At 58.5% G+C, this 25,270-nt stretch overlaps 3 protein-coding genes across 3 annotated transcripts in view; all 3 read right to left on the reverse strand.

Annotated features, from left to right (window-relative positions):
* HOXD3 (homeobox D3) overlaps nt 1-1,312 on the reverse strand; it is an 88,674-nt gene extending 87,362 nt beyond the window's left edge. Inside the window, exon 1 of the mRNA XM_077319637.1 lies at nt 794-1,312. The gene's annotated coding sequence lies outside the window, so the exon portion shown is untranslated. The remainder of the gene's footprint in view (nt 1-793) is intronic.
* Nucleotides 1,313-2,762: 1,450 nt separating this feature from the next.
* On the reverse strand, nt 2,763-6,512 carry HOXD12 (homeobox D12). Its single transcript, XM_077319646.1, has 2 exons — nt 5,802-6,512; nt 2,763-5,452 (listed from the first exon to the last, which is right to left on the reverse strand). The coding sequence occupies exons 1-2, from the start codon at nt 6,424-6,426 to the stop codon at nt 5,214-5,216; spliced, it is 864 nt and encodes a 287-aa protein (XP_077175761.1). The 5' UTR covers nt 6,427-6,512; the 3' UTR covers nt 2,763-5,213.
* A 9,790-nt stretch (nt 6,513-16,302) lies between these two features.
* Nucleotides 16,303-19,898, reverse strand: HOXD13 (homeobox D13). Its single transcript, XM_077319648.1, has 2 exons — nt 18,940-19,898; nt 16,303-17,853 (listed from the first exon to the last, which is right to left on the reverse strand). The coding sequence occupies exons 1-2, from the start codon at nt 19,682-19,684 to the stop codon at nt 17,603-17,605; spliced, it is 996 nt and encodes a 331-aa protein (XP_077175763.1). The 5' UTR covers nt 19,685-19,898; the 3' UTR covers nt 16,303-17,602.
* Nucleotides 19,899-25,270: the final 5,372 nt, after the last annotated feature.

Consider the following 25,270-nt stretch of genomic DNA (forward strand, 5'->3'; position numbering starts at 1 on the left):
CTTCACATGGCCAAATTTGCCTGCGCTGGGCAGGGCACCATGCCACCCACGAGAGCCAACCCCCCCAAAGCTGCCCCCCCAAAGCACAAATGATGCGCCACAACAACAGGGACAAAAACGCCAGGTCACCGCCTCTTGTGTGCCAATGCTCAGATGTGTGTGTGGGGGGGAGGTTTGCTGCAACGAAGGGCCCTCCCCCTCCCCCCACCCTCCCCCAAGTCGACTGCGCATCTAAAATGGCTCCTGCGCCTCCTCTCGCCCTGGGGGAAAGGCGAAGCCCGGTCGCCTGGACGGTGCCCTCAGGGATCCTCCAGCAAGGACCATAAGCAAGCCCACCACCCTGCGCTCCCCTCCTTTCTCGCCTCCCACCCGTCTCCAAGACACCACCCCGCAGGAAATCACCAGCCAGCGCCGCCGCCATGGAGGCTTCTCCTCTGCAGATTCGCACCGGAGTCACTCAGGTTCCACCCTCTCAAGTTCAAGGACACCTCGACCGCTGCCTCCGGGAGGACGGGCCATCCCCTGGGGAGGGGGGGGTTGGCCAGGGACCACTCTCATTCTGGAGACACTGCTCCGAGCCCCCCCCCCTCCGCCCCCACCCGCGGGGTTTCCTTGGCCAAGGACAACCCTGAATTCGTCCGCTTGCTCCTCTGAGCCAGGGAGCCAACCTAACCCGAGTCCCGCCTTTCAGAGCCCTTGGGCTTCCACGGGCTCAGAAGGACTCCCGGTCCTCGCCCGCACTCCGCCCAGCCCCGGGTTCGACGCCTTCGGCGCATCAAGGTCGTGACTTTACCGTTCGCCGTCTTGCACGCTCCGCTCTCCTTGTCTGTAGGCATCCGCGGGGCTGGTAGTCCAAGTGGCATTTCCCCAAAACAGAAAAAAAACCCAAAAACCCTTTGGTGGAAAATGAGGACGATCCGCATAAGCCTCGGGAGGCGGTGGAAGGACGGGGAGGAAAAAAACGATCCCCGGTCCTGGCTGGAGAAGGTGCGGGGTTTTGTGCCACCCAAGATAAGGCTCTAACTTGACCTTAACTTTGTTATGGCGCCTCAGTATCTGGAGAACGTGAGCAGACGCTGTCTGGCAGCCCTCGTAAAAACTGACTGGGGAAGAGAGGTCCTGAGTCATTTCGTTTATGGCCACGGCCGTGCTGCAACGAAGCTTTTTCCTCCCTGCCAAACTTTAATTATTTATGCTCTTTTCGGAAACACAAAAGCGGCCGGAGCCATTCCCAACCATCCGAGGGGACGGTCCTTGCCGCCTTATCAAACTCCCAGGCGCGGTGGAAGCGCCTCCGCTTAGCCTATCAGAGAGGAGGACGGGCTCCGACGCCAACGAGATGCGGGTTTGGGGCTGACTGGAGAAGGAAGATCGATGGCCACGTATGTCTCACCCATGAGGCACCACACGCATGTCGGGGTGGGATCTCGCCTGTGTGTGTGTGTGTGTGTGTGTGAGAGAGAGAGAGAGATTGTCTTGTTATCTACACACAGAATCACAACTCACACACAATTTCTCTCTCTCTCTCTCTCTCTCTCACACACACACACACACGCACACAGATCTGTGCCTCCCTTACGACCATAGCCCCATTCGATCCCAATGCCTTTCTCTGTATGCCTGGGGAGAGGACGCGATGTCTCCTCTTCTGGAAGGGAACCAGGCATCTCCGAGGCTGTGATCCCAACAACGGGGACTCAGGAACAAATCCCAGATTGCCTTGAAGCGATTTATGTCTCAACGAATGCATTTGAAGCCCGAAACCACCCGTCCCTGGACCCGGACAAGGTGTCTGCGGCGGCCCCAGATCTGCCTTCTCGGTGGCCTTCTGTTAGTCTGGTTCCAACACCTTTGTCGGCCCTCACACAGCGACGTCCTGGCCTCTCCCAAGTCACTCTCCTCCCTGGTCAGAACTTCGATCCCCCCAGGGCGTGGACCCACCCCTCTAGCCGAGCCCCCCAAAAGCTGGCCACCCTAGCAGACTCCTTCCTGACTCCGCCGTTTCTCCCAGCCCTTCCTCTGCAATGGCGATGCCCTCCCAACCTTGACCCAGCCTCCTCAGAAGTCGGCCCCACTGCCTCCAGCTGGGCTTGCTCCCGGGTAACTGTGCATCGGATCGAGCCCTTAGCAGGGCCCCTTTCTCTGTGCGGATCCCGTATTTGGGTGTGACGGGACTGTCCTCTTTTTGAACACGGATGCATCATTCGGCCTGGACTCTGGGCTTGGGTGTAATCCAAAATGTCCAGGGCTAGAGGAAAACAGCCAAGGGCCACCTGGTTGAGGTTTCCGACGCCCCCTGGCTCTTTCTCCCTCCCGGGTCTCCCGCCCACCCCCATTCCTTGCGGTAGGGTTCCCACACCTAGAAGGATCCAGAACGAAACAAGCAGGCGGGCGCCGTCTCCTTTGTGTGCTCGGCTCTGCTGCCATGTTTGCAAACATGGGTGGAAGCTAATCTTTGAAAGCAGCAGCAAGGACGACAGGAAAATGAATTTATTTCCCCTCCCCCCAAAAAAGGGGGAATCAGGCTCAACGTTTCCCTTTGGGTGATCTCCCTAATTAAAAGGACCCCATGAGAAAGCGAAGGGGTTTATTTTCGGGTTTAATTTTCGCCAATCCAACCAGATGAATTTTAGCAGCGGGTATTGATTTCTTTTCCCTCCTATCTTTGTTGTTTTGTTTTGTTTTTTCATTCGCCCCGTTTGATTCTGGAAGCTCTGCCTCGGAAGGAAAACACCGAGGAAGGCTGTAAGGGCGATTCTCGTCGAATTCGGCCTTCGTTCTCGGGAAAAGAGCCTTCCTGCAGGAAATATATCTCAGAGCTCTAGAGGCGAAGCTTTTGTCCAGATTTAGAGAACAGCAAAGGGATGAGTCCTTCGCCCTTTGGAAACCCGGACTGCTTATGGATCTGGTTTATATTTCGCTGGAAGACCCTTCGGTGGTTGTCAGTGTGTTGTAAGGACTTGGGGCGATGCCTTGAAGGCCTGACCACACGGAATCGCATTTTCTCCCCCGGATGCCAAATACCAGTCCCAACACTTTTATGGGCGCTGCAGTGAAATAACTCAGATTTATGTTGTTTTTAAAATCAAACCAAAAACTGGGTTTAAAATTTGCATTTCACAGACTATACTAAAAAAAACAAAAACGTTATTTCCATTAATACAAAATCATAAGGTATACAACCCCCATCTCCATTTTATTTTATTTTTCTTCATGCGCAGATTACACAAACAATTTGGAAGGATGGAGAGAGCTCCGAAAGTGAATAATTCTTCTCTCGGTCGTAGAGGGATTTCGGAAATCGAATGACCAGAAAATAGCTAATATTGCCATCTCAACCCACGCTGTTTTGTTTTTAAATGTACAGGATTCGATTTACAAAACACCCACCCACGAACTGCGCCCTGTACCAACATAACAGGATCCCAAACTAGACATTAAAAAGCACACCCGCCTTTTGCCTTGTGCCTTGTGCGCACCGAAATGGAAACACAGACCCAATTATCTCCGTGTTTACTGGGTCGTTTCTCCCCCCCCCCCTCCACCACCACCTTTGTGCTTCAAGCTATTTGGGGAGGGGGCCGGGGGCTGGGCCAAGAGGCCGGCCGAGGCGGTGGCGGAGCGGCATCTCTTTGTGCCGCGGGGACTGTTGGGTGGGCTGTCGGTTTTGGGGCAAGGCCAAAGTCAAGCGAAGGCCGAAGGCCGCCGGGCAGCCAGCTCCGCCAAGGGCACCGAAGACGCGCGGCGGCCAAACAAATGGCGGCAGGCGGGGAGGCAGAGCCCGGCCACAAGCCAAAAAGGCCGGGACTGAGGCTGGGGAGGGGGGAGGCAGGCCACGTCCGGCTGAAGAGCAGCCCGCCAGCAGGGAGGCCGGGGCGTCCGTCCGCCTTGGGCGCGGAGAGAGAGGGCTCCCTTCAGCCGCGACGGAGCCGCCATCTGCTTGCTGGTTCTGCCGTCCTCCCCGCCGGATTTCAGGTGTCCGCCGAGGGAGGAAAGAGTGGTCCGCGGCTTCTCTGGCCCCGGGAGCCTTCCTTCCAGGGCAGCGCCCACCCCGGCCAGGGTGGGCCTTCGGAAGGAGAAGCCAACAGGCCGGGGTCGGAGGGAGACCCTCGGAACAAAGACCCCGGTCCGGCCTCCACGAAGAGAAGGGTCTTCACCTGGCCCTCCCGACCCGGTTCGCTCCCAGTCTCTCTTCACTCCACTCTCTCCTCGAGGCGCTTGGGGGGTGGGAGAGGCCAAGGAGATCCTTTACAACCAGGTAAGCCCGCCTGGCAGAATTTCGGCCGCCACCGATCTCCCCGGACGGGTGGGGCAGACTCAGAAAGGGTCCTTCCCTAGCTGCCTTTCCGTCCGAGATGGCTCTCTGCCTGCCTCCGCCCCCCCTCACAAACACAACCACACACATCCCGCAGTGCTCCCGAAGAGATGTTTTGTTTTGTTTTGGAGCAACTGGACATCTGGACATCGGTCGGAGGCCGATGGAGTCGCAGGCTGGACTCGTGGAGTCGCAGACCTCTGGGGGCTGCTCGGCCAAGCCACGGAGGCCACACATTCGACCCTCCCATCCTTTCAAGAGCCCCCGGCGTCCTTCCTCTCCCTGGACAGTCTGTCCCCTTTGTTAAAAAATAAAAAATGGAAGGAAGGAAGGAAGGCGGGAGGGGGTGCCTGCGGCCCTGCAACTCTCTTCCTCCACTGTCCCGTCGGGCCTCAAGAGCATCTCCCGCCCATCACCCCACCCCGCAGACCCAGCAGGGCGCCGGCACTTGGCCCACCAGGGTGCTGCCCCCCCCTCAGTCGCCCCAGCCAAGAGCTGTCTGCAAACAGGGACGAGAAGAGGGGAGCGCCAAGCACCGGACAGAGAGGAAGGGTGGACGGATTTCTATTCTTTCTTTTTTAAAAAACCAAAGTGGAGAAAGGGGGGTGGGGGAGACTGACACCCTCTTTCTTTTCCTCCTTTTCTGAGGTCGGGACTTCCCCCTTACCCTTCGGTTAAAAGAGGAGCCTTTCGCCCATTCCCGGAGCCCCCAAGGGTGCGTCTGGAGAGGAAAGGGGAGATCCCCTCTCTGCCTTGTCTCCTGGCATCCTTCTCTCTCCCCCCCCCCCCCGCGTGAGGCCGGCGGGAGCAAAGCCAGAGGCAAGTTCATGATTAACCGCGAGACACCCGCCCTTCCCTTCCCCTTCCCCTTCCCCTTCCCCGGCGCTGGGCGGCGCGGCTAGTAGAGGGAGAGCGCCTGCTCGCGCATCGCCGCCCGCTTCTTCTTCATGCGCCGGTTCTGGAACCAGATCTTGACTTGCTGGTCGCTCAAGTGGAGCCGGTGCGAGAGCTCCTTCCTCTTCTGCCGGGTGATGAACTCGTGGAGGCCGAACTCGCTCTCCAGCGCGGCGACCTGCTGCTTGGAGTAGGGCTTGCGCTTCTTCCTCGACCTCCCGGGGCTCAGGCCCCAGGGCAGACCTGCAAGAGACGCGGCGAGAAGGTTGGGCGAGGGCGGCGGCGGGGCTCCCTCTCTCTCGGGCGGGAAGGAGGGGAGGAAGGGGCAGAGGAGAGAGGAGAGCTCTTTGCCGGCACCGCCAGAGCCTCCGGGGAGGTTTCAGGGCCGAAGTAGGGAACTGGCGCTCTTCCGGAGGAGCTAGCGGGGCTGAGCCCTTCCCAGGATGGCCGCTTCCCGGAGGGGAGGGGACTCACGTCGAGGTCCGGGGAAGGGCTTAGACAGGACTAAGGGCCCGGTGGCCCGGGCAGGACCGCTGGGGAGGAACGCGGCCTCGGGGGTCGGGGTCCGGGAGTGCTCTGCCTCTCTCCGTACCGTCCTGCAGGGCAGCTCGGCGACTCAACGGGGGGGCGCCGGCGGGCGGCAGCGTCAGGTTCAAGTGGATGGCGGCTTTGAGGTCCTCCTTGGAGCCCGTGGCGCCGGGGTCCGCCTCCCGGCTTGGCCTACTCCTGCCCAGCTTGGCAGCGCCTTGCGGGCCGCAGTGCTTGGGGGGGCCCTCCGGATCCTCCGTCTGGGGAGCGAGGGGAAGGGGGCCGGTGGCGGCGAGGTAGGGCGGCTGCGAGGAGGGGGCGCCCAGCACGTGGCTGCCCGGCTGCGTCCAGGCGAAGGAGCCGCGGGGGTAGGAGAGGGCGGGCAGGGAGGCGGCCAGCGGAGGGCTGGCGGTGGGCCGCAGGCCCGGGAAGTAGAAGGAGTCTGCGGCGGCGGGGGGCAGGTTGAGGAGGGGGCCCGAGTAGCCCGGGCGGCAGAGGCTGCGCTCGCACATGGCCAAGGCAACCCCGGCCGGCCTCGGCTGGCTCCCGCGGATCAGCCCCGAAAGCCTGGCCCGGCTGGAGGAGGACGCGGCACTGCGGATCCCTCCCGAGCCACCATCTCCAGCGTCCTCGGCGGCCAGGAGGAGTTGGGGGGAGCGCCTGGAAATATTAGGAGGGCCCCGGAGCATCAGGGATGGGGAGGGGGAGGGAGGGAGGGAGGGAGCCTTCGGGGCAGGCCGAGGGGGGCGTTTCAGAAGACCCCCTCCCTCTCCCCCTGAAAAAGCCTTCAACCTGCATGATGGCGCCGCTTCCTGCTCCCGCCCTGTCAGAGCCGATGAAGACTGGCTCGGCGCTCCTGGCCTCCATCATGGCTTCCCGCACGGCCATGAACGGGTCCCAGAAATTGCCGGACCCCCCCCCCCTCCCCGCAGCCCGCCCGCCTCGCACCCTTTGGGCGTCTTCCCCCTCCCCCTCTCCATGGCGAAAAAGACTCTCCCGTCTTGCGCGGCGGGGGGGGGGGGGCCGGGCTCGGCTCGTGGGGCGGGGCTCCCTTCGAGTTTAGTCCACGCTCGGAGTCCAGGGGCGCCTTGGAGGCCAGCCGAGTGTCGTCCAAGATGTGAGCTGGGGAAGGGCGCGTACCCAGGAATGCCCGTGCCCAGAATGAAACTTGGGGGTGGGGGGTGGGGTCTGAAAGGTGCCCCTGGACTCAAGCGGTTTCCTGCGCTTTGATCTCTACTATCCTGCGCTTCTCTGGCGACCCTTGCCTACCCTCCTCTACCCTGCGCCACACTACACCGCTCTATGCTGTGCTATACCACACTACACTACGCCACGCTATTCTACGCTATGGTATGCTATCCTATGCTTTATTCTACTGTATGAATGACCAGGGAATTTCTTGCAATCTTCAACATAATTGATGGTACCACAGCAGGACAAAATTGGAGTCCAGGGGCACCTTTAAGACCAGCTTTCCTGAGCAGATACGCTTCCTCAGAAAAATAAGTCTGCACGCACACACTCTTGAATAAAAATTTGCTGGTATTCAAGTTGCCCCTGGACTCAAATTTTGTTCATCTACTTCAGATCAACACGGTTACCCACCGAATCACACAGATAGCTGTTTAATTTTAAAGACACTATATAGAGTATTATAGTCTTGTATTACAACATATTGTCTACAGATGTAGGCGATGTTTAGACTCTCCCCCCCTCCCCCCAAAAACCTCCCTGATCAAGATTTGGGGCTGTGGGAGCTGGTGGGGGGGGAGGTCTGATGGGGACCCCCCACCCCGTAAAAGGCGTCTGTGGCCCCGATTAGTTGACTTCGGGGGCGCAGCGAAGGCAAAGCCAGGACGGTGACGGATCCCTTTGAGTTTCCGACTGAAATGGCGCAAGACTCCAAAGTGTTTCCGCAAGGAGAAAAATGCACATCGCGTACCGGAAAACAACAACAACAACACGCAAGAAGTGGCAGCAGTTCTGCTGTGTTGGCGCAGGGTGCCCAGAACAACAACAAAGGCACCGAAAGGCTGGGCCGGAGACTCCAGCGGCCTCACGGAGCGAACTCCCCCCCCCCTGCTCTCAACCACCCGGGGGGGGGGGGAGTGGAGAGCGTGTTTGACCGCTCCTGCTGCACTTTGTCCGGGCAGAGCCCACCGTGTGCATTTCCATCCCTTCCCAGGGGAACAAAACAACTTTAAACCTGAAGGCGAAGTCATCCCGCCGCCCCGCGACGGCGCCGTCCAGTCCCGCTCCGTCCTAGGGTCTCCCCTCACACCCGCAGCCTGTTTGGGTGGACGAAAGCTGGGAACCCCAAGCGAAACGTGGTTGGCCTTCGGCTGCGAGTTTGTTCTGGCCCGAAAGAAGTTCAGCGGCCTTCAGCGGCCCTTTACTCCCAAGGAACCCGCCACAAGAGCGCAGCCCCGCTCAGTCGGCTCCCAGTCCAGTCGGATCCCCGATAGACTATAAGATCTCGAGGGTCCCCACGGCCTTGGTGGCTTCTGCCGAAGCGAGTTTGACCTTCCCTCAAAAGCCGGTGCGGCAGGACGGGGGATCGAGCCGGTTTCCCGCCGAGCAACCCCCACCCCCACCCCGGTTGCTCTGCTTTTAAACCCGCAGCAGGAATATTGCGCCCGGATACGGGAGTCTCAGGTTCCAATCCCGGCTTGGTCGTGTTTCCCGGCTCGCTCGCTCGGACCTACCTCGCAGCGCGGTTGTGAGCGTGAAATGCGGGAGGCGGCAGGGAGAGCGCCGGGCTCGGCTCTGAGCTGCTGGGAGGGAGAGTGGAGCGGAAAGCGAAAACCCGTTCAGATGATCTGAACAAGGACGATCAGAAGCGACCGGCCGAGCGCGGGCGTTTCCCCTCCGCCGCGAAGGCAGACAAAGCCCCTCCAGCGCGCCGCGGCCGAAGGATCCTTGCGAGGCGTCTGGGCTCGGGAGGGGGGTCTCTTCTCCCACGGGCCGACTCCGCTCCTCGGATATCTGTCCCTTGAAGGCCTGCGCGGTCGCCATCTGGCAGCCGTCCGCTCAGAGGTGCGCAGCGGTGGGCTCAGGGCGGGCTCCCCGGAGGCGAAACCGACGGGACCCCCCACCCCACCCCACTCCACCCCACCCCCGGCCCGACTGACTCCGCAGTGGCCCGGGCTGGTTTCCGACCCCCAAGCTTGAAGGTCCTTTAACGCCCTGATATCCCCCCCAGCCCCCCCACCCCGCCTCTGTCCCCCGCAGGCGACCTAAGGGCCGGCCCGGCTCCGAAATAAGCTGAGCCGCTTGGCCGGATTTCCAGCCGCTCCCCGTGTCCCCCCCTCCCCTTCTGCCTATTGGAGCTGGTTCTGAGCGGAGCTCTGCTCAGGTTCCCTCCTGGCAGAGAGCAGGGCGCCCTTTCGCTCTGCCCGCGAGTCTCGGGCCCGGACGGTCACCCCAGGCCGCTCCCCACGGGCGCCCCCCCCCCACAGCAGCAGGAGAAGCAGCAGAAGCTGCCGCCGCCCCCTTCCCCTCCACGGCCCCGAGACCCCCTTGGCCTTGGCCCGCCGAAGGGAGCTTCTGTTGCAGAAGTCCGCAGTCCTGGCCGGCTCCTTGCGGAGGCGGCGGGAAATGGACAGCTGGAAACGGACAGTGGGGAGGCCAGCCCCAGACCTCGGGAAACCGGAGCCCATCTCGCCCTGGAGCCAGGCCTTCGTCTGCGGGGAGGGACGGAGTCCTGCCTTTGGAAATGTCCATGCTGCTCTTCCGGGGGTGGGGGTGGGTGGGGGGTGGGGGCGGCTCACAACATTTAAACGCGAGCCAAAGTGAAAACAGAGAGGGTGGACAGACAGAGGGACAGACAGAGATTAGGAAGGCCAAGGGAGAGTGTGCCGAACAGCCTAATCACAAGCGGCCTGTCACCTTTGACTTCAAAAGGGTTCACAAAGGTCTGAGTGTTTGGGATTGTAGGATGCATCTGATACACACACTTCCCTTAAAGTGTTCTGTCACGTTCACGACCAACCAAGTTTTCTTTCCAGGCCCCAGCCTCCATCCCTGAAGGGAAAATTCGTGCCAGCTGCAGAACAACAACAACAACAACAACAACAACAACAACAACAACAACAACAACAACAACAGTACAGTCCAGTAGCCGCTTTAAGACCAACAAAGATTTATTCAGGGCGTGAGCTTTTGAGGGCAAGCACCCTTCGCCAGACTAAGAACTCCTTATATGACAGGGAATATATAGCAAAAATTAATTCTGACTAGTAGACTGTGTCACACAACCAAATACAGCCAATGATAATTCTTTGTAATAGAATTAATTTTTGCTATATATGCCCTGTCATGTAAGGAGTTCATAGTCCGAGGAAGAGTGCTTGCACTCGAAAGCTCACGCCCTGAATAAATCTTTGTTGGTCTTAAAGGTGCTACTAGACTCTCATTTTGTTGTACTACTTCAGACCAACATGGCTACCCACTTGAATCTAACAACAAAAACAGTAGTAGTAGTAGTAGTAGTAGTAGTAGTAGTGAGGTGAATGTACCCGTCACCAGTGTTGGAGTCTCACATCCTCCTGCATATGCACAGGTATCCATCCATCCAGGTGAGAGGCTGAGCATAAATTGTCGACCTTCCTTCTGACCTTGCTTCCAAGTGAATTCCTCCTACCTGTGCCTGGCACCGAAGCCTTAATCCAGTTGGCGTGAAAACTATTTAGCGGCACAGAGATATGCAGGCCAGCCTAAGTGGCGATTTCAATGCCCGATGCTCTCAAAATGCTTAAATTATTTATGTGCTGTTTGGTTTGCCCCTTCCCTCTGCAGGTTCCAGACCCAATACTTCTCCTAGTTACCTTAAAATACGAAAAGGCAAATCAGGTCGTTTTCTGTCCGAACCTTCAACGAATACTTGTCTAAGGTCCTGCGCATTTACATGGGAACTAACCCGTTACTAGCCTGGGACTTATTTCTGCCTAAGCACGCATGAAACTCAAGTGCCCTTGATGTCGCTGGAGAATTAAAGGCTCAGCTTGGGCTGCATCTCTGTTGGTGTGGGGTGTGTACCTACCTGCACGTACACCTATTATGCGTACACATTACCGTGCGTTCTAGGGGTCTTTGCGTGACAGACAGTACAAGGAAAGGAGGCGGTCGCTATGTCAAATTCATACGCAGAACCTGAACGTGAAAGTCACGTGTGTATATTTACAGTCTACAAAACTCTGCATGTGCAAGAATAGACATACACAACTCATGGAGATCGTTAAGCATTTATCAATCTAAATCTCAAGGGTCCCAACACCGAAAACCGCACAAATGGGCCTCATGGGTGAATCCTGCACAGAACTTCCTTTGAAGCTTTTGTGGGGTTTTTTTTGGGGGGGGAGGGTTGTTTAGTCTACAGTAACAATTTACGGATGATGCTGATCACTTGGGAACCAGCGGGTGCCTTATCGTGCCACTGACGATTCTGCACCGTTCTTGGCTTGAAGTTCTGGGATCCGGTTTAGCTCAAGAGGCGCTGGGGGCCGGGAGTCTGTCTGCCTAACTAACTAGCTATCCCTTTCCCCAGGGGTAGTCAAACTGCGGCCCTCCAGATGTCTATGGGCTACAATTCCCAGGAGCCCCCTGCCAGCGAATGGCAGGGGCTCCTGGGAATTGTAGTCCATGGACATCTGGAGGGCCGCAGTTTGACTACCCCTGCCTTTCCTGAAGGAAGCACCCAAGGTAAATCCCACCCCTTAACCCCCAATGCTAGCCAATTATTCTTGTGTCAGAGGTTTTAGAACAGTTTAGTGCACCTGAATAAAGGGGAAGGAGACCCTCAGACAGTTGTTTTGATGGAGGTATCCTGGGGGTGGGTGGAGAGTGGTCAGCTCTCCCCAAAAAGACTTGCCTGTGCTTCCACGACCCCTTTAAACCTCCTTAAGACTGACAGCCTGAGCATTTGCCAAGGCTAGGGGAGTCCCCTGTGCTGGAGGAGCTCCTTCGGCCTGCCTAGTAGCACCTATCCAGAAGTAGCCCAGCAATTCCACAGGATTGTGTAGGGCTGGAATTCAAGGGCCTTACCCCCCCCCCACACACACACACATACACCACACACATATACCCCAAATTCTGATAACATGGAAATGGGCATTGATCCCAAGGATTTTCATTCCCCCTTTGTTGCTTTCCAGATCCCAGAGGTCTCTGCCGTGCATTAGAACAATTTTCTGCAGTCACTTTCAATGGATTTCCTCCACATGTGGTGAGGCTGCAATTTTATGGGAGTCAGCAGAGTTTACTTTCAAGTAAAGGTAACCAGTGCTGAAGACCCGGTCTCAGTTTCCAACACCACCCGCTTTTGTATATTGGCGTGTGTGTAAAAGTAAGCGGTACAGAAATAACTCTGGTTTCTACACCAACCTGGCGTAGTGCTTAAGAGCAGTGGCCTCTAATAGGGAGAGCTGGGTTTGATTCCCCTCTTCTCCACATGCAGCCAGCTGGGTGACCTTGGGCCAGTCTTTCTGGGCTCTCAGCAAGGTGTCTGCTGCAGGAAAAGGAAGGGTAGGCGACTAGAGGCTGCTTTGAGCCTCCTTTGGGTAGTAAAAAAACAGCACAAAAAAACTTCCTTCCTTCCTTCCTTCCTTCCTTCCTTCCTTCCTTCCTTCCTCTTTCTTTCTTTCTTTCTTTCTTTCTTTCTTTCTTTCTTTCTTTCTTTCTTTCTTTCTTTCTTTCTTTCTTTCTTTCTTTCTTTCTTTCTTTCTTTCTTTCTTTCTTTCTCACCACCCTTCCCTCCCATATTTATTTATATGTTTACATATAATATATATGTTAGTATTTTTGACATGTAGGGGCACATATACTCCCTCGTGGGTGTGTAACTCCCCCCCCCCTCCGGCCGTGCAACAATGGGTAGCCCTGTGCAGTTACACCAAAGAAATTCTTCAAACTATTTTTGGGGGACTACAGAAAGGACTAATTCCCCAAACTATTTTTACAGGACTACAGAAACACTCGTTTTCAATAAAGCCTCAACTCAGAAGGAGAGGGGGGAGGGAAACCCATGTAGTTCCCACATTTATTTGGAAATATCTCAGTGAGATTTACTCCACACTTAATCCACTGGGTTGTGCAGGATTTACTCTCCTCCAAAACGGTAATTTATGGAATCCGGATTTTTAAAAATCAAATACCATTTTAACATTCCATTCAAATACAACTCTACCCTTCCCTCTCCCTTAACGTTCTTGGCATTTTTTAAAATGCACCACATGACGTTTATCCATTTTGAATTCTGGTAGGTTGGGGCCGGGAACGTGTCTTTCCGGCCCCAAGAGCTACGCCGCAGTCCGACCAGCAGATGGCAGTATTGCACCACCGATCGCACGGCCTTCCTCCGGCCTGGCCCGGAATCCGGCGCCCGTGCGCGGCGAGCCTCTTTGTGTCGCGGGCGTCGGAGGTCTCAGCCGCCCCCGCTGGTTGCGAGCGACCCAACCCTCGCCTTTTCCCAGGAGCGGTTTGGGAGAGGGCGCCGCAGGGCGACCCGCAGCCGTCCCAGTTTGGGACAAACCAGCCTGGCTAGCGTCCATGAGGCAAAGAACAAAGGCGAGGGAGCGGATTGGGGCCTCCGCAGTCAGCTCCTAGTGGAACCGCTGTGGGTCGCACTCCCCGCCTTGATTCTAGAGTAGAGCTGCGGGAATCACGGGACTTGCTTCGAAGCGTTTGCAGATTGCAGGCGGGGGCGGGGATGCCTCTTGTACCTGCAGTCTCTCTGCTGGGGAGGGGGGGCTTGCTTAATTATGCGTGGGATTATATGGGGCTGAACCAGGCACAATTCCTAAGAGAGCCTCTCACCCTTACCCACTTCCCCCATGTACTTTTGGCAGCTTTATGGATCATGGAGAGCCGAGTGCGGGAGCCTTCCGCCCTGTTGATCCGGCACTCTGGGCAAACTCCCCCTTTCCGCGTTCCTTCTGCTTCAGCAACGGAGGTCTTCCGCGACCGCACACTCGGAGTGTTCCGGAGCAGTCCCAGGTTGTTCCGCAGGCTCCTTCTCGAAGGAGCGGCCCAGATCGCAAGACATCGGTTTATAGGTCAAGTTTGTGGCACACAAAACCTGCAGGGGGGCGGCGGGAATGTGACTTTACTACTCTTTGGAAGTAAGGGCTTTGCACACACGTTGGGTAAGGCGCCTTCAATGTGCTTCCACGTGGGAAATCCCAGTTGCCAAGCTCCCCTAAAATGCCAGATCCAGCTGGGGTGAGGGCTGCTTTTCATTTAATTGACCGCAACAGAGTTCACCTCTGGGAGTCAGAGGGCAGGGAGGGCCAGGCATATCCGCTGGGTCGGTTGCTTCACTTGAGATGCGAATTTGAACATTTGTCGCAGGCGGAGTGGGGGGGGGGGCAGGAGCAGCTCCTGTTATGGTTTGCTACCGCTGGCAGGATTTACTCCTCTTATGACTGCTACTAGGCGGTCGGTCGTGCGTCTTAACGGGACTGCCTTCCACCGAAAGCAATCTTGCAGGATCTGAATGTATTCGCTCACTTAGATTTCCTCCCGTGACAATTGGTTTTGGCTGCATGGGGGCTTAATAATAAGAATAACGTGAATAGACATTAAAGGACTTGATAATACATACTAATAAAGGCCATATATAACCTGCCATATTGTTATAACGGGCCTCATCTTTGAATGAAGCTTTTTAAAAACACGTCTTCTGTAAAATCGATGAGGCGGGGTTGCTAAAGGGGTGATGGGGGTTTCTGTGTTTCCGGCCCCACAGAAATCTGTTTGCTTTCTCTTTTTAATCCAGGGAGGCAGTCCCCATAACCCGGCTGCTTGGTGCAGGAAGGTGTGAGGCCTTTGAGGTTAGAAGACAGTCCTTTGAACTGAAAGAGAGGGAGATCCGAGAAAGCGTTTGGAAGATGAGAGATTTTAAGCGAAAGGAAGAAGAAGAAGAAGAAGAAGAAGAAGAGTTGGTTCTTATATGCCGCTTTTCCCTACCCGAAGGAGACTCAAAGCAGCTTACAGTCGCCTTCACATTCCTCTCCCCACAACAGACACCCTGTGGGGTGGGTGAGGCTGAGAGAGCCCTGATATCACTGCTCGGTCAGAACAATTTTATCAGTGCCGTGGCGAGCCCAAGGTCACCCAACTGGTTGCATGTGGGGGAGCGCAGAATCGAACCTGGCATGCCAGATTAGAAGTCGGCACTCCTAACCACTACACCAAACTGGACGGGCGGGGCTCCTGCCGTACGGGCGGGAACTCCCCCTCCCCAAAATACACCCCACCAACAGAGGAAGGAATTCAAAATACTAGATCAGGGGTAGTCAAACTGCGGCCCTCCAGATGTCCATGGACTACAATTCCCATGAGCCCCTGCCAGCGAATGCTGGCAGGGGCTCATGGGAATTGTAGTCCATGGACATCTGGAGGGCCGCAGTTTGACTACCCCTGTACTAGATGGAATGGATGGGGAATATATCTCGGAGATTCCACGGATTCCACCTCCGCGGACTGAGATTCACCAACAGGGCCCTGAGGGTTCAGACTTTGCTTCCCGGCGCTTTCTAGGCCTCAGCTCAGCCAAGTGAATCCCAGATTACCGAGGAAGGCAAAATGTCCTTTGGCCCGCCTTGCAGCAGTTCACGTACCTGCTTTGGAGGGAAAGCTCCTTAAATTACTTTTAAAAATACTTAAAAAAAAAAAAAAAAGAACCCCCCCCACACACACACACACGCACAAACCCCCCACAACGTAATCTCCCTGAAGACAAAAGCCGCCCTTAAAAAGGAAAATCATAAAGGAAACCCAGATGGCTCCACGAGAATGCCGCTTTTCCTCCCCGCCTTTGGCACTGAAACGGGCCCCGTTTTATCCGCGGCTGCCGAGCGAGGAACACGGGCGAAATCGTTCGCAGCTTGAGAGGTCGCCTCTCGTGCCAAGCAGAGATGAAAGCCGGGAGAAGATGAAAACAAGAAGGGGGGAGGGGGAGGGGAGGCGCTGGGCGCGCGGGGGGGGGGGAATGTTGTGTGAAAATTAAAAACGGGAGGCTAGCTGGATTCCTCTTGCCGCTTTGAATGCACTAGGACCCGATCCCCACGCACTCATACACCGAAGTAAGCCTCCCTTTTTAAATTAAAAAAAAAGTCCCGTGGGGCGCAGACTCACAGGAGCGTGCAAAGGGAATGTCTACTCGGAAGTAGGCTTCACTGTGTTCTGTGAGTGAGCCTAAGGTCCTCACCTCGAGTCTAACCCCCCCCAAAAAAACGGAATCGTGTCCTGAGCTGCTTCCCCAGCGTGTTAATAGCACAATGCCAAGGCACTGTGTATTCCATTCTGACCCACACACACACACTCATGGGTGCGCAAGGGATGCGCTAGTCTTTCCGGGGGACCCCCCCCAGGCCTCGGTGGAAATCTTGGCGCAGATGGGCGCACCCCCCCCACCCCCAACAGAGATTTGGCGACTCTTTCCGGGGAGCCTCGATTGTCCTCAGCCTAATTTGGTGTCCCATGGATGGGTCGGGGGTAGAAAATACCCAAAACGCGGGTGGCTACTGAACCAGAAGGCCTTTTCGGTTGGGTTTGGTTTTTCTGTCATCGTTTATTGCTTCTTTCATTGACACCCGTTTCATTTCCTAATTTCCAAAGAGCCGCCCACCACTTGCACGTTTTGGAGCAGAACTTTCCCGACGTCGGGGAAAAAGTTTAAAAAGTTCGCGTTGGTGCTAGAGACAAGGCATCAGGCAGAGGAGGAGGCGGCGGCGCAGAAGAAAAGGGCGCCCCATATTTATATAAAAATACACATCGATTTATACACACCTTTATACAACGAGACAGAGAGGCACGGTCGGCGTCAGCCGCTGGACCTCCGGCCACTGTGGCGCCTGCCCTTCGCTAGGCTGCCAGGGGAGAGGAACGGAACCAAGCGCAAAGCGAGACCGACCGGCCGGCCGACCACGGAGCTTTTTGACGGACCCGTGAGTGTCAGGGAACCGGAGGGGGCGGGGCCGCCGGTGCTGGGCCTCGGGTCTGCTCAGGATCCGGTGGGCCTGGCCTTCCGAGTCATAGGATGGGGCAGTGCCAGACCCCTGGCCGCCAGAGAGGACGATTCCTTCCCGCCATCCAACCAGACCGCCGGTCCCCTCCCAGCTTCTTGCCAGCGCTGCCCTTGCTTGAAGGAGGGGGGAGCAGACCGATGGACAGACAGGCGTCTGCGGGCGCCACCACTGCGGTTGTCAAACGCAGGCTGATGGGAGGTGATGGCCTTTAGAATTGGAGTGAGCTGCCCTCAGCATCTGGCCCCTACCAGACAGGCATCGATCAGGCCGGCCAGCTCCACTGCGGGAGCGCAAGAGCCCCGGGGCGCCTCTCACATGTCCGGCCTCGGGGGTCAGGGCCCGCCTCCTGCCTCCACGATCCCCGGCACTCAAAAAAGCCTAGCTCGGCCTGGCGGTCGCCCTTTCCGGAGCCACTGGCCGATTCGGGACTGGGGAGGGCCAGGGCTGGGAACCTGCTCGGCGCCCCCGGGGCGCCTCAGGAAAAAGGGGGTTCAGTTAGCAGAAGAATTTTGCGACTGCGCCTGGAACACACCTCCACCCACTGTCTCCCGCACTCGCATTCGCACATGCGCACCGAAGCTGCCCAAATACCACGGAAGAAGAACGCCTCCGAGGCCAGAGGGCCCTTCTAGCCTTAAAACAACAACAAAAAACAACAACAGAGAAGGTCCACAAAATAGCACCACCCTGTCCCAGAGGGGCAGGGCGAGTGGGGAAGGGGATATTAAATATGTTTCAAGTCTCTCTCTCTCTTGGTGGGGGTGGGGGTTCCTCTCCCGTCCAGTCTTTGGGCCTTCGCGCGCGTTCCCGCCCGTGGAGCGGGGCGTGTGTGTCCGGATCAAGAGACGGTGTCTTTCAGCTTGGAGACGATCTTCTTGTCCTTGACGCGCCGGTTCTGGAACCAGATGGTGACCTGCCTCTCGGAGAGGTTGGTGGCGGCCGAGATGCGGCGCCGCTTGTCCTTGTTGATGAACTTGTTGACGGCGTACTCGCTCTCCAGCTCTTTCAGCTGCAGCTTGGTGTAAGGCACCCGCTTCTTCCGCCCCCGTCGGTACACGCACAGGTCCGGCTGGTTCAGCGCCACGTCCCCTGCAGCAGCAGCAGGAGGAGGAGGAGGAAGAGGAGAAAGAGAGGGAGAGAGAGAGAGAGAGAGAGGGTCGGCCAGGAGCAGGAGGAGACGTGACGCCTGAGGGGAGCCAGCTGCAAGGCAGCTTCAGCAGGCCGCCCAAGCCGCGAGTAGCTAGGCAGAGGCCTCAGGAAACACGGTCAGGCGCCTGACCACTGCGGCCTATCTATGGCTCCGGGGAAGGGCGCGGAGGAGGGAGCCTCCAGACGTCCCCCCTTCGCAGCGCAACTGGCATCCAAAAGGCCTGCCGAAGTCCTCCCAAGCCCTGCTCCGCTGACAGAGGCCTGGCCAAGGCTGAGGGACCTCCGAGCTGTCCGACCTGACTCCCCGGATCTGCTAGGCCAGGACGGCCAGCAAGGAGACTCCTTGGGCCAAGGCCGGAAGGGCTTCTGAAGGACCCTATCCCCAGGAAGGATGCCTTCACGTCCCTCAGAGCCTCCAACAAACCTGGGATGGGGGGTAGGGGAGAGGCCAGGGGTGAGGGTTGTGCTATTTAGGGGAATCCATTCCCTGTTAAACCAAGAGGGCTGGCTGTGAGGGGGGGGGGGGGGCTGAGATGTGGAGAGGGAAGCTTAACGGTGTGGGTGTCTGTTTGGGGGGAGAATGACCAGCGACCCTCACTCCCAAACACACAAGAACTGATGGGATGGGTGTAATTGCACTCCCAACAGCAAAACCTTCCTGCTCTCTGGATTCCACAGAAGTTCCTCTCTGTGGTTTGCAATATTCAGGCCAGAGGAAGTAGCCAAGGGGGGGGGGGGGGCAGCAAAAGTGTCTCAGCAACTCCAGGCCGAGGGAGGACCCCAGGGCCGCAGACACCTCAGCCCTAACCTAGCCGAGGAGGTCTCCTCCAGAGTCAGCGTGCTCTGAGGCTTGGACACATCCTTGTTTGTGTGCCTGGGGCTGGAAAGGTCTTGTGGCGCAGAGAGGCGCAGCGGGATGCAGGGGGTTGGCCCCTTAGCGGGAGCTCGGGGGTCTCGTACCCTCTTCCTGACCCGTATCCTACCCCCCCCCCAACCACCCCGTCGGCGGGCCTGCCGCTGCCCTACCTGGGAAGGAAGACTTCCAGAAGTGCGATCCCTGGGCCTGGTCCTTGGCGCAGTACACCTGCCCGTTCCAGCCGTTGGCCAGCGTCCAGGACTGGTAACCCTCCATGGAGATGTAGGTTTCGTGGCGCGGCTCCCCCGCCGCGGCAGCCGCGGCTGCCGAACCAAAGGTGGAGACCACGTCCAGGTAGCCAGCGGGGACGTGCTGGTAAGGGCCTGCGGCGGCGGCATAGCCCTGGTAGAAGGAGACTTCCTTGGCCCGAGAGGAGACGGGGTCACTGCCGGAGGGCACGCTGCTGCCGGCCAGGCTGGCCACGTCCATGTACTTCTCGCCGGGGAAGGCGGCGTGGGGTGATGCCTTGAGGGCGGCGTTCTGCTGGAGGCCCACGCCGTGCGCCATGCGGCAGCTGTAGTAGCCGTTGCCGAAGGGGTGGTAGCCCGGGTGGTAGCCCAGGGCGGCGGCGGCGGCAGCGGCGGCGGCAGTAGAGGCCGAGGGCGCTGCCGTCGGGGCGCCGTTGGAGCAGTCCTTGGCTGGGGCCGCCTCCGAGGAGGAGGACGATGAGCGAGCCCCGGAGGCCGCTGCCGCTGCCGCGCCCGTGCGCTCATAGCCAAAGCCCGCCGCGCCCGCCTGGCGCCCCGAGGGCGCCGCCCCGAAGACGGGCGCCGAGAGGAAATTGCGGCATTGGCCGCTGCTGCCGGACTCGCCCCGCAGGGCCTCCATCTCCCAGCCGCCCGCCGCTCGGCTCATGCTGCCCGTGCCCGGCAGCCCCACCGGCCGCCCACCGACTCCCCGCCCCAGCCCAGCGGTGGCCCAGCGGTGTTCATGGCGGGCCGCAGAAGGGGCGGCCGAGCGACGGGCTGCGCGGCTCCCCGACGACGGCCTCTGGCTGGCCGCTCTCTGGATCCCTTATAACCACCGAGGCCGCGCTGGGAGGGGGCTGCGGAGCCGGGCTTCGCAGGGAGCCCCATCGGGCGCCCCCATTGGACGACGCCGGCCCACGTGACCCGGGCCTGGCCACCGGCAGGGGGGGCAAGGCAGGAACCTCTCGCCGCCCCCTCAAAGCCCCCTCCTATCCCGCCACCCCCGGGCTGCCACTTCGGTTGGGGGGGTCGATTGCGAATTCTGCAGCAGAAACAAAGCGGGTTGCAGCGCGCCTCAGGGGGGGGATCTGGGGGGGTGTCCCCTCCCTGTGTCCCAAGGAACACATTCTCCTCTATCCGGGGACTTCAGCAAGCCACGAAGCAGCGCCCGTGGTGTGGTCGGTGGCTGGGTGGGGAGGGTCGAGAAGGAGAGATGTGGGATGGGGGAGGGGGCGAGGGGGAAGCAAGACTCCTGTCTTAGTCGCTCTGGGTCGCTCCTCCCCCTCCCCTTGACGGGACCTGCCACATCAGTTGAAGCAGGAGGGCTCTGCCTTCCCCGCCGGCCCCTTCCCCGGCTGTCCTCTCTGCACAGGCCCAAGTCAGAAGAACTGGGTCGGTCGGGCTGGCAAACGAGGGTCGCCAGTCGGGTAGGAAGAGGAGAGGGAGGGGAGGGGGGTGAGACCGTTTCTTGCCGAGTCTGCTCGGGTTCTTGTGGCTGCCCTCCTCTTCCAGTCCAGTTAGACCGATCGGACCCCCATGGGGAGGAAGGCCTTGAGCTCTGGCCATCCGGTACCCCCCCCCATACCCCCGCCTCGTTCTCCTTCCCTCACCCGCTCCTCCCCTTCTGCTCAAAGGGGCTCCTGTGGAGACGGCGCCGGTCTCTAAAGGGCTGCTGGCCCCAGCGCCCCTTCGGGCCGTTCCTCTCACCGTCCCCTGAGCCTGTTGCTCCACTCTGGAGTCCGTCACATTGGGGTCACTTGGAGAGCTCCCTGGTGGGCAGCCTGCAAAGCGGGTCAAGAGAGAGGGCGCCCCCAAACTCTCCGGAAATAACTGCTTTGAAAAGTCAAAGTTCAACAGACACTCCCCAACACACACACGAAATTGTTCCTTACGGCTCCCCCCCCCCCCCCCCCCCCCGTGCTGCCGCCTAGCTTTCGACATCTTTCCCCGAAGGTCCCGGCGGTCGAGGCCAAAGGGCTTAACTATCCCCCCGTGGGTCAGATCTCCACGCCAGCTGGGAGGCTGCGGCCCTTCGGAGTGAGCTCCGTGGGCGCGCCCCAGACCGTCCCGTGAGTCCGTGGTCGACTCCTCGCTCTTGCCTGTGGGCTACTGCCCAATGCCCCCTCGATGCGGTCTAAGTTCCCAGGACCTTGGGGCGACGGAGGACTGACCTCCGATTCCCTTCACGGCAAACTGTCCAGGTCAGCATGGGGAGACTGCAGCCCTGGTGGTGAGTCCAAGCTTCACTCCGGAGCCAGTCACCCCGGGTCCCGAGTGTTTAAGTGGGACGCCATCTCTCCCAGAACGTTGAGTCCAGGGGCACCTTGAAGCCCAATACGTTTAAATTCTGTGCAGAAGTTTTCGCGGGCAGACTTGCTTCTTTGAAGGTAGGCAGAGGGGAGCTTCGACCCAGAATGAAACTTGGCTGGTCTGGAAGGTCCCCCTGGACTCCAACCTGTTTCTGCGGCTCCAGGCCATCCCTGTGCTCACCTGAATGGTGCTCCACCTCTGCTCTATGCTAATGCCTCCTGTCTAGGGGACCTCGTGGAGAGGAATTCTACCGAAATTCGTGAATGGTCTTCGAATTTGAAGAGGAATCCGCATTGGAAGCAGTTCTCTGGTTTGGGCATTTCTTTGGGCTTCACCAACACCGAGCAAAAGGCCATAAAGGAATAAAACTAAACCAGCCTTTATACTGTCCCCCCCCCCCCCAAAAAAAACAAAGTGAAAAAAAATCCTGTCGGTTCTTCCCGTGCACATAGCCCAGCAAAAAAAGGGGCAGGGTGAGCCCATGGCCCCGTAAGTCACCGGCATTGAAACCAGTGCGAGGATTTCGGATTTAATTCCTCAGCTCCCTTAATGTGCAATTAAATCAAAGCGTGAGAGCTTTAAGAGGCGCGAGGGAGAGAAGACAGGGACCGGGGCCGGAATCGGAGCTTTGGTGGGATCCGGGACTCGCGTGGAATTTGGCGTGAACAGCGCAGAACCGGGGATGGGGGGGGAGGGAGAGGCAAGCTGCTGGTCCGAACAGGCCTTTCCCCCTTGGCCCACGTCTGAGTCCGGGGGGGGGAGGACGGGCGGAAAATGTCCCCGCAACAAGTGGCCGCAACGCCAGGCCTCCAGCGCCCTTCCCGCAGACAGCTCGCTCCTCCTCATCGCTGTCGCCGGCCCGTCAAGGGAATGGACCCGGTCAGGCCACCACGCACTCCTGCCCTCTGAGCAACCCCGGCCCATTCCCAGGATGCGCGAAGGGGGGGAGCGACCAGGAGCGGGGCCGGGGCAACGACAGGGTTCCTCCTGGGCAGGTGAATTCGACGCCTCGTTTTGTTTTCATCTTGCGCAGCCTTGGGACGCTCCTCTTCTCCTTGTTACCGTTGGGGGACACAAATGCCCCCGGTCCCACTTCGGAGTCCCTCCCGGCGCCCCCTTCGAAACGGCCAACATCGAGATTTCTCGCTTGGCTGGGCTCTGGAGTGACTGAGGATGGCAAGGGCCCATGTCACACCAGTCTTCCCGAATCACACGGCAAGGCAAGGAACACCAACAGTTGCCATGGCCGTATGGCAGCCAAAGGGGGTCATCCCCACGTTTGGCAGGAAGGCCCCGGTCACCCCTCTTCCTCCACCCCTCCATTGATGTCAACGGAGCTCAAATTGGGCCCGGATCCAGCTGGGTCCCTTGGCTTCTCCACCGGGCCACAGGGTCACCGGCGACTCCCTATGGCCGCCCGCGCTCTTTGGAGGCGCGTCTCCGCCGCTCCCCAGCAGGCCTTGAGCGAGCAGCCCTCTGAGTCATGTGTTTATTTTGTTGGCGAGGTGGGCAGAAATGTGGGGCAGGATGCTGGGAATGGGAACCAAAACAATGAGCTCACCAGGCAAGGGGGTGGGGGACCCACAACGAAACACCCCACCCCCACGGGCGCCTCTCATCGCTTGGCGCAACTGGTGACCCTTCAGGGACTGAGACATGCCAGGTGACCGGAGTCTCTGGACTGAATCACGGGGACTGCGAGGAGAGGGAGAGGGAGAGGGACAGGAAGAGGTCGGGCTGACCTGGAGCTTCTCGGGGTGGGAAAGGAGAAGGGCCCAGAACTTTTTCCAAACCTGCGTCATTCCAGCCACCCTCGGCGATGACCGTCATAGCTGCGCTCTCCGAAAACAACTTGTCCTCTTGGACCACGCCGCTTTGCAGAGGCACCAGGGCGGAACCGTGAGGGCCACAGCCTCCTTCCTGAATACTGTGCCTAACCCAGACCTCCCGCCTTCCACACCCGCCTGCGGCATCCCCTCCCTGTGGATGGCAGCCGACACCCCCTCTCTACAGTACACTTTCCATCCATGCCTCATCCCCTCCCCACCGTTGTCGCCGGGGAAAGGAATGGGGGGGTTCCTGCAAAAGGGGAAAGGGGATTGAGAAGGGTGGTTTTTGAAGGAATTAACGTGTTGCCCCCCAAATCTGCCAAGCAGAACAGCTGCGCGGAGCCATCCCCGAACCAAGCAGGGCGCTTGGCCACTTGAAACGCGCTCCTCCTTTCTCGGCGGTTTTCTTCGTCTCTCCCACCCTCCCCTCCCCTCCCACCCACCCAGTTGTCTGAGAAGGGGCAAGCGCCAAAGGGTCCCAGCAGCCGGGCCCTCGGAACTTCCGACCACAGAAGCCAGCAGACGGCCCCAACCGGCTCCGGCCGGCTTCCGCCTCCGTCTCGATTGCTATCGTTGCGGCGGCCGCCGTGCCTTGCAGCGGCAAGCCCGTTTCGCGGCTGCGGGAATCCGTGCGTGCAATTCAGCTCGGATGAAATGCCGAGGCCTCTTGCCGATCTGGATTCCCCTCCGGGACGCGGCGGACGCTTGACAGGGCCAGGCAGCCGCCGCGGGGGAGAGATGGCCTGTTCAGGGGCGGCCCGTTTCCATCGCCTTGGGGAGTTGCCTTCATCCGTTATGGGCCAGCCGACCCGAAAGGCTGCTGCAGAAGCGGTAAAGAGTCGGCGCCGACGCGGAGCTCCTCCAAGGACATCTTACGGCTCAAAGGACCCGGGCTTGCCCGCCGGCATTCCGCCGCCTCCCTGAACCGGTGTCAAGAAATTAAGAGTCCAGTGACACCTTTAAGACCCACAAAGATTTATTCAGGGCGTGAGCTTTCGAGGGCAAGCACTCTTTGTCAGAAAGACAGCGGTTCGGGCTCGCTGAACAGCCGGGCTCCACTCCAGAGACGTTTGGCAGAAGCCCCGGCATTTGAACAACGGGAGAAGAGCCCTCCTTCCTCAGAGGGCCTTGGCCCGCACCTTTTCGGGCTGCTTCACCCAAGTGTCTCGATTCTGGACCAAAACCTGCTTCTCTCCCATCCCGCCGAGTCCAGAGGGGGACATGGAGGCAGCGCATCGAAAGAGATCCTCGGCTGGCTCATTGGAAATAGCAGGAAACGAAAAATCTCGAATAAGAGGGACTTTAAGGGCATTTTTGTTCTTTAGGGCCTCTATTGGGTCAGGAACGGATATCAGAAACGACCTATAAAGGCCAGGGGCACGACCCACTCATGATCCGATTGATTTCGATGGGGGAGTTAGGAGAAAGTTTACTCAAAAGTCAGCTCCTTTCGGTGGGCTGCGTTTAGAAATGAGGGACTTTGACTCCCGTCATCGTCCTCTTCCCCCACTGGTCATATATGGCGCTGGCTAGCATTCCCACATTGGGACGTGTTTCCTGATCGCCTCCTTCAAACAAAATGGCCCAGTTTTGTTTTAAATATCCCTCCGATTTCAGTTGGGCTAATAGCTACCATCTAGGGATATCCCCAAAGGCCCAGCGCAAGAACAGGACATTTTTAATGTTTTAATTTTCTTAAAGGAGCCCAAAGCCGATTGACACCCCTTCCAAAAAAAATGGACATGTAGTAACCCTAGTCCAGGTAGTAGCGGTATGGTAGCAACAGCCTTGCAGATGCGTGGCCCGTCTCTTTCCCGCAGTGGCTTTGCCGCTCCTGCAAGTCTTTCCCTTTGCCTTCCACTCCCCGCTCAGAAAAGGGTTACAGAAAACACAAACCAAGTGGACTAGAAACTTAGGGGAGCAGGATGTTCCTTACCCCCCTACCCTGCACAGTCCTCCTTGAAATACATGCCCCGCCTCACAGATCTCTTGGCGAGCTGAAGGAAAGCTGCAAACTCGCCAAGAAAAAGGCCGTTTCTTGTAGCTTAGAAAAGTAAAAATCGCCCTGGTCGGCTCTAGGCAGCGGATCCTACATGATGGCACGTTTGAAGAAA

Source organism: Paroedura picta, chromosome 2 (assembly GCF_049243985.1).
Source record: "Paroedura picta isolate Pp20150507F chromosome 2, Ppicta_v3.0, whole genome shotgun sequence".
NCBI classification, from domain to species: domain Eukaryota; kingdom Metazoa; phylum Chordata; class Lepidosauria; order Squamata; family Gekkonidae; genus Paroedura; species Paroedura picta.